This window comes from Anopheles bellator, chromosome 2 (assembly GCF_943735745.2).
Source record: "Anopheles bellator chromosome 2, idAnoBellAS_SP24_06.2, whole genome shotgun sequence".
Lineage (NCBI taxonomy): Eukaryota > Metazoa > Arthropoda > Insecta > Diptera > Culicidae > Anopheles > Anopheles bellator.
The window spans coordinates 37652563-37665598 of NC_071286.1; the positions used below are offsets into that span (position 1 = coordinate 37652563).

Sequence of the window (13036 nt, forward strand, 5' to 3'; positions counted from 1 at the left end):
GGGCCACATCCTCACATCCACACGGCGGCCCACGGCTTCACGTAGGGTCCCTGGCTGCCCCGCCGGGCGGCTGATAGCGTCTCGGGTCGGGTCGGCGGATGGCACGGTGGCGAGCTGAAACTGGTTCGGTTTGACACACTTTAATTGAACAATTTTTCAATTGCCTTTTCCGTCCTCGGCACCTCGGCACCACTGCGCAGACCATTAGGAATGGCATTGAATTCGTGGAAAATGGTACGATCCGTTGGCAGTGATCCGGTCTTTGGCACGAGACCGGAATTGCACACCCGGACCGGCGGGCCGGGTTATCCGGGCAAGAAAGTAAGTTCGGCTCAACTGCGCTCGCCACTAGCGCGACCCACTTGCGGGGCCGGCTGGATGAGAAGACGGAAAACCGATCGACTTCGAGGGTCTTGAGGGGAAAAACCGAAAAAAACACACACGGACACAAACAGACAGTGTGGAAGAAAAACGGTCGATCGGGAACGGTGAGCTCTGCTCGTTGGTCAAAGAAAATCAAGATCAAAATCGATGCGAAACCCGTTCCGTTCGATGCTCCATTAGCGAGCGAAAGATAGCTTCGGACGGCCGCCTGGCTGCCTCTAACGGAACGTGCTGGCAGCCCCCGGAGGCCAACAGCGACCGGTACCGAGAGTGCAATTTTTTCGCATTTGCTCTAATTATGCTATTTGAAGTAGGAGCAAACCTGGCTGCCAAGTGGCTGCCGAAGAAGTAGAATGTTTGCACTGTTACATTAATGGGCAGCCGTTCGCCGTGGCGGACGATTGGATTAGCACATTAGAAAACTAGACCCAAAAACTGCAATTTAATAACAGTTTTTCATGTTTTTCTTAAGTCCAACCCCTGTCGAATGTAAAGCTCAAGTCTCGTGAGAGAACATAGAATATTCCAATTAATTCAACACTTGTAACGTTTGTGATTTTTGTGTTGAATGTTTAAGATGACAACTGAAAACGAACAATAATGTGAGGAGTTGCGTTTAAAGAGTGTTGGGAGACCGTTGAAGACATGAAACTTCCTGCACTTCCAACTAGCTCAAATACAGGGTTATTTATTTTCGAGTTACAAAAAAGGCTTTAAAAATAACTCATGAACAAATTCGGCAATAACTTAGCAAATGTTATTTTTCAAATACTCCAAAGTTCCGACATGATACGATCTTTTGCGTAGCCCGACAAGAAAAAGTCCAACGGTGTCTCAATGTCTTGGAGACCATTTGACATCACCAATCACCCTAGGCCCATAATGCTCACGCTACAGTTACCTTTTCTGAACATAAAGGGCTCTCTTCCATCGATTGAGGGTTTTCACTGCCCCAGATGCAGCAATTTCGATTGTTTACGTAGCCGCCAAATGAAAAATGTGCTTCGTCGTTGAAGACAAATTTACTGGAAAAATGAGCGTTTTGGAATTCCCACTTTTGTTGCAAAGTTTCCTAATTTTAGTACGTTGTTCTGTTTTAAAACGTTTTTTTTTAAATGGCTCACATTCTACTAACAGTTTGACTTTTGGCTTGACAGATATACTCCAAAATGCCAGCCTTATAATTTCAAAATTACGAAATGAATAACCTTGCAGTAGCGGTAACGCTATAACCATCGATGGACAGTTAGAGGCCGTACCAATTTTGTTGGATCGAATTACGTTCCTAAAACGTTTCATTTCATTCTTCTTAATTTTTGTGATATTCGTAATTATTTTTCATGTCGTTATTGCTGGCTTGCCTCTATCCAAATCCTGGCTGGCATTTTGCCCCATTTTGAGTCGACACAGGACATAGACGCCAAACGTGATGAAGGAAAATGTTCAACAATACACCCCAATTCCCTTTACTTTTTGCTCACGGTAGCGTTTCTAGCGTTTGTCTCGTAAGCCCACACCGGAAAATATGGTCACACGTTGAGCTGTTGCCGTCGGTTTCAAATCAAACAATACTTTCCGTTCGCGACAACGACATTCAGCGACAGTAGTGAGCCGATGTGATGTCCATCATAGAGCCGAGTGCCTGGCTGCCCGGGCGGGGTCCGTCCGGGGTTTCACAATCGCTGATCTGGCCGATGATTAAACGGTCGTAACGCGGCCTCGGCTAGGAAAGTTATCGCACGGCCCAAAACCAGCCGGCGTGCGGGTGATTTGATTTGAAATCCAAAATTTCACCCAAATACGCACCGAAGCACCACCGCTGGGCTGGTGGCTGGCGGCCGCACCGAGAGTTACAGTTTTATTTCGGTTGCTGGTTTTCTTGCCTCCCCACGGATCGGCGGAGAGTTACACCGGCACCAAAGCGGCGGGCCGATTTTTGGCACCGACGCTTTTCCCGGCCAGAGATTTCTTTTCCGTGCCTTAGTAACATGTTTTGCGCTTCGCCTCACATGCCAGCCATACACAGGAGGAGCGCACCGTATCAGGCAGTGGCCGAGGCAGCCACGGCAGCGGATTTCGGTGGTGCGCGGTTCGTAAGCGCCCGGAATAAATCATGACTTTTCCTCCAAAAACAACGCTCTGAATGTGTTGCTGATTCGGGGGCTGGATCGAGGGTCGGCGGTGAAGGGGGCGCAGGTGCATTGTTGTGTAAAGCGTCTCTCACTTTGCGCCTTCGAATTCCTGCCAATGCTCATCTTATGTTGGCCCCGTTCAGTTCAGCCGATTTCGAACCCTTGCCGAGCCAGGTCAGAGGCTGTAGTTGGATGCTCTCGAAGATAGCGGCCGCGTCGCTGGGCTTTCCGGACTCGGCCGGACAACCGCACGGCGTCTCCAGTATGCACCGGGCGGACGCTCCAACTTTCGCCCACCGTAATGAGTCCGAAACGGCCCCTATGACTTGATTTTAATTTGTGCATAACCTCTTCTAATGAAAGCGACTACCTAGAGAAGACGCGTTTTATGCGTCGCTCGGCCGACAACACGTGCTCGCGGCTCACTTTATTCAGACGCTGGGTCGACTGCGATTTGGCTTCGCTTTAATTGCTGATTTTGCGGAGCAAAGTGAAAACCGGCCACCGAGAAGCGTCAGCGGGCGTCGTCGTCCGCTGGCCGAAAGCTCTTCTAGGGCCGCGGCTGCTGATCGTTTCGTTAAGGGTTTGCTGCGATTTTTTGCACACCCAGCGTCTCAGAAGGGTGAAAGTGGTGGCTAATGAGTGGTGCTACGGTCAGTATCGCACTAAATAACATAGCTCATGTGAAATCTTTCCTCCTAATTATCCTGAACCCGAAATCGCAATCGTTTTGAAAGGACCGATTGTAAATTGCGTCAAGATGTGGCCAAATTGCATGCGGTTGAATTAAAAAGGACGTACTTTTCATTGTTGCCAGTGCACCAGTAACGACCGACTTGAACAGCGATCTGTTTCTATTGCGCTAAAATTGAGCAAGTTAATTAATTTGACGCATCGCTTCTTATTACTTCGATGACTTATTACATGAGTGTAACAATGTTATACTCTTGTTACAAGCGCGTGCTTACAAGTTTTAGAAGCTAGTAGTATTAATCAAAGTACAAAGTCTCAACTTAACGTGACTGACTCTCTGGATGATGAGTCTCTCAAAACGATCATCGTCATCATCCAGTATTGTAAATCGAGCAATACGCTGACAAACGGAATGATCTGTGGAATGCTACGGAATGTTGCGTTTGGAAACCTATGAATTGAATATGACAAGAAGAAAAAGAAATTATAACAACATTGCATCAAAAATAAGCCAGCGACGCCATCAGCCATCAACGACTTGCAAACTGAAGTCTACGTTTAAAGGAACTAGAGAGGTAATCTACTTCCATTCTTAGCTCCTATAGCTTTGCAATAGTCCGTTGCTTCTCTCTTTAAGAAAACATCTGATAAATGTGCTAAAAAAATACATACAGATACCCCAGAACTTTCGAATTTCTTCATTTCTAAATGTTACTGAGATTGACTCAAACGATAAAATGGCTAAACTTCGCAGATTAGTAGTTTAAAGTGTCACCTGATCTTCTGACCCGGTGTCTGATAATAATATATTTACAATCCATTCCCAATCATGTTTTCAACATTTGCCACCATTTTCTGGGAACACTATTGAAGAGATCGATAATTTAAAAAAGACCAAAAGAGAGTTTTGCCAAGTTGTGTCGATGGATGAGCTTCCTCCGTCAGAATGGAGCATTTTGCCCACTTTGAAGGAATTTCCCTCCCAGTCGAATCCTAGTCCCCCATCAAATCCCAGTCCTCCATCAAACTTAATCCACATCGAAATTGTAATTACTGTGTGGTATTTCCTGGAAACTCTACAACGAACGCCGAACCAAAACTTACGCCGGAAGAAACACCCAAAAGCTACAAACGCTGCGAAAGGTTATTTTACCGCCAAGGAGCAGTACAACAAAAAACCTAACGACACAATGTACAAAAATGCTGTCCGCCACATTGGCAGCATAATATGCTCGTTCCGCCGTGGGTTGCTCACCACCTGCGGGTTTGACCCGAATTTTCGGACAAAGCATCTTTTCTTCGCTCGAAAAAGGTCAAGTTCTCGGCTCGCCCAATGCAGCAGCGTTCCTTGGTACCCTTGGCCGAGCCGATTTTTTTGTTTCGGTGGCTACAAGAGCGCCGTACAATGTTATCGGCTCGAAGGAGGTGGCCCCCACCCAGGGGGTACGGGGATGATCCGCTGTTAGGTGTTTATGCCCCATGAAAACAGCGTCGGCGAAAGAGTACGAAACCCGTTACCCACCTTTCCAGCAGCGGCTAGGCGGCGGCCGTAGCCGTAGTTAATAGTGATTGCCGTGGCAGAAGCACCAGAATAACATAATTGCCGTGGTGAGCTGGGCATGGGCCGCGCTATCGAGAGTTTCGGGTAGGCCAGGGGGTTATCAGCGACGTCTTCAGCCCGCCCGAGGCCTGGCCTGATTGAGGTGGCGCGGTTAAATGGGAAACTACAGTTATCGAAAAAGTCGATGCCTCGCAGCTGTAACGAAAACGAATTATCATTCCGGCCACCTATTCAAATTTCTACCCCTGCTTAGAGCCGGCCATTTTCCGGCCACTCTCACGATTCGCAAATTATGCTTTCCTTCCACCACCGAACTGGGGCTTTTAATTAATTGCCCGATTACCGCACTAATTAATGGTTGACGGGAACGCAACTTGTTAAAGCCGTGGCTGAGAACGAAGCCGACCATTTCTTTTAAAACTTTCAAAGATGCTAATTATGCTGCACCATCCACTTGAGGTGGCCCTCGTCGAGGTTTGCAACGATTTATGTGCATTGCGGCGATTGTAATGGCGATGCGATGAACTGTAGAATGTCATAAAAGTTCCCAAGAAACCCTCCGGCGATTCACGGCCAAGTTAGTCAGGGTTAGTTAGAATGTAACTTTTAACGACCGTTTTAAACGTTGACCTCTGGCTTATGTCATCACGGAATTCCCGCCCGGTTTCATGATCGTGCCGCTGAATGGCCTATCGAGAGCCGCACAGGGCCATTGCTCGAGGCTGGCTGTTGGCTGGGCCCGTTTATGTTCATCGCTGGTAATTATCAAACTGTGCCACTCCAAATCGCCTCAAAACGGTCAAGCCCTCAAGCGGCTTTCGAACCACAATTTTTCACATTTCCGTACCTTCGATTATAGATTTTCGGGTGTTTTTGTTATGTTTTCATTATGTTCGATTTTTCCAAACAATTTCACTTCTGAACGTATGCGGTCTATGTTGGTTTCAAGATCGGCCTTCAGCATCATCCCCGACTGACCGCAAGTTCACATCGCATCGACTAATGAACCGGTGTAAAAGTGAGGCCCAATTCGTAGGTCGCAAATAACAAATGATTTTTGATGAACGGCAACTGAATTTTCAAGAAAAAAATAGATGCCTTAGTCACTGACGCAAAGGATCAAGAGAAATGTTTCAAAATGCAATCATGCCAGTCTCTTTAACGATGATTTCAATGCCCCCAATTTCAAATTCTCTGTATGATCCCCTTAGTATGATGCATAAGAACATGAATTCGTTGATCTATTCGGGCTTTTGTAACCTTCAACCGATCAAATCGTGCTTGTATTGAAAGTACACCCGAAAATCGAGTATTGGACTTCCTGAACCAAATGATTTTTTATAGACAAACCCCTAGAGTAGATTGGCAGAAATTGTAGAACAATATGGGAAGCTAAGAACAACAAAAATGATCACAAACTACTACCGGCCACAAGAGATCTTAAGTTGTTGGCCTACAGAAGAGTTAAGCACATCTGAAAAATTTAAAACTGACCAACATTTTTATAACTGATAACATCCTCGTTGTCGGAAGTTGTTGACTGTTAGATTGATCTACAAATTTCAAAAACAGTCTACTGCTTAGTGACCATGTAACTGAAATCAGATTCTCAATCAGACAATGTTCATCGATCGTAACGATCGATATCTAGGGATGTCGTAACGCAGAAAACTTCTAACTAACGCAGAATTTTACGATCGACATGAATCAGGTTCGAAAGATGCTACGGTTCCTTAAGAAGGCCACCAGAGCATCTTAGGGGCAATCACATTTTTTCAAAGCATGAATTGAAAGCTGAATATCATCTTGGTGCATCAATTGTGTACTTGGTTTGCCGATGACGTTCTCGGATCGGATCGAATCGGATCGTACGACGTTCTCAAAGTGACGTTACCCGCAAATTGAAGAAGATCTGCACCGATTAAACATTTTATGACGGCGAATGCTAGAAAGGGCGTTAATTTGGGAGTTAGTTTTACGTGTTACTCATCGTTTTAATAACGCGCGTTACCGTCCCCATACAGACACAAAACGGCGGTTCACTGGACATTAGCCCGATCGGGTTGCGCATTCGGGCCGGAAGCGGCAAGGAGCCCACGGTGACGCCGTTCCAAAACATCGCCGTCTGGTCGGCGGTGAAGTTTGTGGTGTCGGGTGCGGAGGGCGGTGCCGCCTTCCTGCCGCTCATCACCGATCCGGAGAACATCGACAAGAGTTCGCTGTTCCGCCCGCTGAGGTGAGTAGTCGTGAGCAGCCGCACAGCCCGCCAAAGGAACGTCGATTGACAGTCCTTCTATCCTTCGACAGTGCCGCCGACAAGCGGCGCCTATCGTCCGGCCTCCACTCGCCCCTGTTCGCGATCGTGATGCGCTCGACGTCCGTGCCGCGCCAGCTCGAGTGCCACGGGTTCGTCTGCCAGACGCCGGAGGATGCCATCGTAATCGCGGCGACGCTCTACCAAAGCCTGATGGCGCACATGAGCAGTGGAGACGTGAGTAGTCGGCATCGCACCGGCCACAGGAATTGCACTAACCGTTCCCCCCCTCCCGTTCGTTCGCAGAACCAGCGATCCAAGCGTCCGAAGAACCGGAACGGTGTCAGCTGCATGAGCATCGCGAGCAGTGCCGCCACGACCAACACCCATCTGCAGAGCGGCTCGACCAAGCTGTCCTCGCGCCGATCGAGTGCCAGCCAGCGCAGCATGCTGCCCCCGCCACCGAGGCCGCCCCGCATGAAGCGCAGCGCGACGAGCTCCCTGAGCGGCGAAAGCGACACCGTCGCCGGCGGGGGCCGCAACGAGGAGTCCTCGACCGAGGAGCGACGGAAGAAGAACGTCAAGAACAAACGACCCCCACCGATTCCACCGAATCCACCGAGGGCAAGTAAGTGTGTGTGTGTAGGGGAGCCCCCGGTAGCATCCTTGGCCTGGACTTACCACCAACACCAACACTGTCCATCTCCAGTATCCAACAGGCCGCTGATGCTGGACGAGATCTACACCGATCGGAGCCACTCGAACGACGAGCACGGGGTCGCCGCCAAGGAGGGCCCGTACCCGGCGCTGACGGACAACTCGACCGGCGACATCCTGACGCGGGTGGCGATCCCGCGGTCGGGCAGCTTCCTCAACACCGCCGGCCTGACACGGTACAAATCGCGCGCGACCCGGCGCCACACCGGCAAGGTGGGCGGCGGGGGCGGCTCGCCGCTCGGGTTCAGTGAGCTGTTCAACGAGTTCCGGTTGCAGGAGAACCTGCACTCGCTCGACGAGATACTGAATGCCATAATCAACTCGGACGGGATGTCCTTCAACGATCTGAAGCCGATCTACAAGGAGTTTCTGCTCAAGCTGGCCGTCACGCTGACGAAGGACGAGCTGTACCAGCGCTCCAAGAGCATCATGCGGCGCCAGAAGAAGAAAAAGTTAAAGCGAAGAAACAGTAACGTGCAGGTAAGCTGGGAAGCGGTGTACGAGAGTAGGCATAGGCTTCGCATCCGAACGTAGCGACGACAACGAGGACGCCGCCAACGCCGGAGCGAGACCACAAAACCCCGGCCGCCGGTTGTGGGGCATGTAGAATGGGGGGAGGGGAGGGGCAACACTAAAGTACAACTTACCACACGTAGTATCCGCGCGCACACTATCCAGTAACAACCGCCGAATAGGCCGAGCGCTGGCCACTAACCATAGCCGTACCTAGACGTAGTTACTAGAGTAGAGCTTAGATGCGTTCGACAGACTTAGGACCCCTGTGTTCACACCTGTTTCCCTATCCCTCTCTCCGTCTGTCTCTCTCTCTCTCTCTCTCTCTCTCTCTCTCTCTCTCTCTCTGTCTGTCTGTCTGGACCGTGGTCTGTAAGGGGTCTGGGGGTTGTAAAGAGCGAATAAACGTAACAAGTTCAAACCAAACCGTAACGTCTTCTAACGCAACGTGTCCACCTAGGATTAGAGCTACGCCACATCCGCCGCCCGGTTGTGGAATGTATTGTCGAGGTTTCCGGCTCCTATCCCCCCCTTTCTCTCTCTCTCTCTCTCTTTGCAGAACCAACGGCGGAAGCTGCTGATCGGGGCCAAGGGGCTCCGCAAGGTGTTTCGCTTCGGTAAGTTTCGCAGCAAAAAGGGAACTCCGGCCGCCGGTGGAGCTCACGGCGGGACCAGCGGTGGCGCCCCGACCGGTGGACGAACTGGAGGGAACGGAGCTGGAGCTGGCAGTAACGGTGCTGGAGGGGGGGCCGCTGGGGCAACGGCTCAGGGTGGCCGGGCACATCAGCTGGCGGACCAGCTATCGCTGGATCTGAAGGCGACCGGCAAGAAGGACCGATCCCGAATCGGAACTAGTGGTTCGGAGGTGTCCGAGGCTCGCCATGAGCATACACTGACGGCGCACAACCGGAACAGCTCGAGCGGGTAAGTCGGCGGATTCGGCACTAGACAGTGATTCGGTTTTCACGCCACCTCTCCACCGCCTCCAGGTATGTGTCCTGCTCGGAGTGTAGCTACGATTCGGACGCGTGTACCTGTACGTCGGCGGACCGCTGCTACTGCAGTCTCGGCGGGGACGACATCAACGCGAAGCTCCACCAGGCCAGCAACCGCAGCTCGGCCCCGAGCTGCCGCAGCGAGGACAAGTGCTACTGCTCGATGGGCGAGACGCCGAACGAGGACGGCTCGACGACCTGGTGCGACACGGATAGCTGCGTCAGCAACGAGAAGTGCTACTGCTCCACGCGCCACGGCCAGCCACCCAAGTGTGCCCAGGCGAACGGCCAGGACTCGGCGGCCACGACCACGAAGCCAACGAAGCCGGCGAAGGTGGACAAACTGGCCCTGGACTACGAGCTGTTCACGGTCGGCGGCAGTGGCCGGCCGGTGAAGGCATCGGAGGCGCTCAGCGTGAAGAAGACGGTCGAGGTGGCGGCCGAGTTTGCGGACGTGAAGCTCAGCCAGACGACGGACATCACGAACCTGAAGGCGGACCACCACCACCAGCAGCAGTCCGGATCGGGCGGGTCGTCGCTGACCTCGACGACCAGGAAGTCGACCGACCACCGGAGCAACAGCACCGGGGGTAGCCGCCGGCAGCAGCACCACGGCCATAACCACCACCACCACGCGCACCACCACCGAGCCGACCAGGAGAACGAGCAGCACCGCTCGAACGCGGGCTCGGCCGTGCACTACCACCGGCACCACTACAGCACGAGCACGAAGAAGAAGACGCTCCTGCCACTGCAGAGCCCGGTCAGCCCGGACTATCAGTACATCCACTCGACGCAATCGGATCTGATCGTGCGCAGCGGCAAAAGGCACGAGCTGAAGAGCTGCAAGCGGCTGACCAAGTCGGAGAGCTACTATCAGGCCGGCCGCCCCGTTAGCTCCTCGATGGGCCTGGAGGACTCGCTGGGCTATCTACCCTAATTCACAAGACATCGTTTAGAGCGTGTTTTATTTTTCCTGAAAGTAAACGCTACGCCACCTAGACGGCCCGGCAAGCCCCTAACGACTGCGTCCGTTTACTCTCAGCGAAGACCCAGAGGTTCGGTATTTTTTCGATATTCGTATGACTACTTCCGTAAAGCATTTAAAAGTATTACTTAGAAGCTGGCACGAGCTTCGGTTGCGGTGTAAGACAGGCAGACAGACGGAGAGAGAGAGAGGAGGGTTCTAGGGCTCCTTTCCACGATGCGCTAACCAACCCTGCTGTGGTCCCCAGTTCTCCCCAACACACAGTTCCCGCTCCCGCTACTTCCCGACCCAGCCAATCCTAGCGCTTCGCCACGGCACAGCTGGTTGGTGGGGGGGGGGGGTCCGGGCTCCACAGTTGGAAAGGCATCACAAGATTACGCGGGACAACGGTTTTACTGAGGTTATTTTTTGTTTTGGCTTAGGATGTTTTTATACGGCGTAGAAACTTGACGTAAGTTGGTAACGGTTGGGAATCATCACTAGTAAACGGATTTATTTTAATTACAAAACAGCGGGGCGGTGCGGTGACCTAGAGAGGGGGGGGGTCTGGGCTCGGGCGATCGGTTCCGGTGCCTTCCGGTGACGTCAAAAAGGACGCGCCCCCCGATGGTCCAATGGTCACTACCGTTTTAGCTCAGCACGACACCTTTTAAATAGCACACTAATTCGGGCCGGAGTAGAAGGCTGGCCGACGGCAGGTTTCACTAGAGCGATAAATTGTAGCTGGTATCGTCCGTTCGGCGGACCTAGACTAGTTGAACAGTGACCTTAGGTGGCTCCTGCAGCGCCCCCTGGCGGTAGGCAATGTGGTGCAGGCAGCGGCATTAAAACGAAGAGACTTTCTATTTATTTTAGTACTACTACTACTACTACTACTTTTTTAAACACCCAGTGCAATACTCCCACACACATACACATACACACAAGGGAGGCCAGTCCACCCTTTTTGGGGGCGACCCGGCTGGTAAGGCAATGACGTAATGTTTGTGCAATTCACGAAGCTATTCCGGAGCCAATCGAAGGGCTCAGCGGTAAGTTAGGCGTTAGAGAGCGAAACAACATAAAGGCACACTTCCACACCACTGTTGGCAGACACATTCGAACGGGAATGAATACACCGGAACGTTGTAGTGCAATCATAAGCGTAGACAATAAATCGCCTAGAAACTAAACGGGGTGTCCGCTGTCGGGGTGTCCTCTGGAACCATATCACAAACCACGGTGCGCGGTCGCCGGGGAGCACGAAACTAATACCTGTCCTGAAAAGTCCCGAACCTAAAGAAAGAAAACGCGTTTTTTCTCATCCATCAGCCCATTCCAGAACTTAATCGTTTGCCTCGAGACAGGCCTCAGTTTCAGCGATTTGACCTCTTCAGTTTTTGAGTTTTTTTTTCTTTTGTATTATAGAGACTTTGAGCTGTAATCGCCTAAAATTCGGCTCTTTCTAATTCTAATTTTAATTCTAATACCAGTTGCCAATCAGGGTACCAGGACGTTTCAAACCCTGGCCTTTCCGAGCGTCGTAAACTGGTATGGGGTTTTGAAGTAACAAGAGCCCCGACTCTGAGGGAGTCGGCAAGTATGGTTCATTGGGAAGGGCTCACAAAGGAAAAGACTCAAGGAGTCTTAAGCCCAAGCGGAGAAAATTATATCGCTGCTTCGCCGGAGTTCGCAGTCCTCCCAGTCGTTAACACCACCGTAACTAGAAGATCGTAGATTCCTCCATTTGTGTGCTGCCTTGATGCTTGTAGCTTTATGTAGATCCTTGTTGCTTCCGTAACCACAGCAAGCCATCCGCAGCACCGGCGAGTCGAACCAACCCGACGGATGATCTAAATTAAAGAGGTAAATCTTGATGCCTCGCACCAATGGCAAACAAATGAACCACAGCGACCACCGAAAAACTACCAAAAACAGGGTGACAAGAGACTCGTTGTCACACGCAAAACACATGAGTCCCTTTTTTTCTATGCCGGTTCCTAATAACGTTCCAAGCATTCAATATTTATTCTTCTAAACGCCACATTTCACTAGTTTATCTCGAAATCTCATCTCACGCATTCACTCAGGATTTTCGCTTAAAAAAAAACCTCAAACTGTTCGTTCTTTTCTTTTCCTCAAGCACTTCAGTAGCCAGATATTCCATCAGCGATGCAAAATAGACCGGAGCTCCGGCGCCGGCGCGCTAAGCGTAAATTCCTTTCACTGGCCTGTGCGTTCGCACTGTTTCAGAATGTTCTGTGCATATACTTCTACATTTCCCCTGATTTCCCTGTTTTTTTCTTCTTCATTTGAGTGAAATTGAAATTGTTTTTTCTTTACCATAATTGAGACCTCTGGATCATCAAACATTTCACAGATTTGTCTATTATGCCTGATCCTCCAGTACTCTCCATGCTTTACTGGGCCAAGGATACTTCTGAGGATCTTTCTCCCAAAGGCATTTAGCCCGTTTTCTTGGGTCTGAGTCAGGACCCAGTTCTCCGATCCGTAACACAAGACAGGGTGGATTATGGTCTTGTATAGTCTTAGATTGCCCTATCTGTGCACTCTGTCCTCCTCACTACCATCCTCTGCCAGGTTGGTACCGGGATACACGAAATTTCCGCCATTCTCAAGATTGTGTTCGGCAGTTTTATTGTTTTGTCTTTGGCGGGACTGAACTTTGTTTCATCCTTTTATATTTTGAGACCTACCTGTTCTGCATCTCTGTCCAGTTGGCTGTGTGGCCAACAGTTGTGACCGAGACATGATACGAAGGTCACTATTTATATTTCGGGAATTGGCAACACTGATGTC

At 50.7% G+C, this 13036-nt stretch overlaps 2 protein-coding genes across 2 annotated transcripts in view; both read left to right on the top strand.

The window, feature by feature from the left end:
- Positions 1 to 231: 231 nt before the first annotated feature.
- Positions 232 to 10189, top strand: LOC131207492 (uncharacterized). Its single transcript, XM_058200106.1, has 8 exons — positions 232 to 321; positions 6795 to 7006; positions 7078 to 7261; positions 7331 to 7652; positions 7734 to 8221; positions 8814 to 9178; positions 9244 to 9839; positions 9900 to 10189. Exons 1-8 carry the CDS (start codon positions 232 to 234, stop codon positions 10187 to 10189), a joined length of 2547 nt encoding a protein of 848 aa, XP_058056089.1.
- Positions 10190 to 10331: 142 nt separating this feature from the next.
- Positions 10332 to 13036, top strand: part of LOC131211430 (glycine N-methyltransferase) — an 8106-nt gene continuing 5401 nt past the window's right edge. Inside the window, exon 1 of the mRNA XM_058204883.1 lies at positions 10332 to 10343. Coding sequence (XP_058060866.1) covers positions 10332 to 10343 — 12 coding nt within the window. The remainder of the gene's footprint in view (positions 10344 to 13036) is intronic.

Excerpts from the sequence above, each read along its gene's own strand:
- LOC131207492 (XM_058200106.1), top strand. The coding sequence starts at position 232 with ATGGTACGATCCGTTGGCAGTGATCCGGTCTTTGGCACGAGACCGGAA. Across the intron at positions 7,007-7,077 it reads TCGCTGTTCCGCCCGCTGAG|TGCCGCCGACAAGCGGCGCC; the intron begins GTGAGTAGTCGT and ends ATCCTTCGACAG. Across the intron at positions 9,179-9,243 it reads AACCGGAACAGCTCGAGCGG|GTATGTGTCCTGCTCGGAGT; the intron begins GTAAGTCGGCGG and ends CACCGCCTCCAG.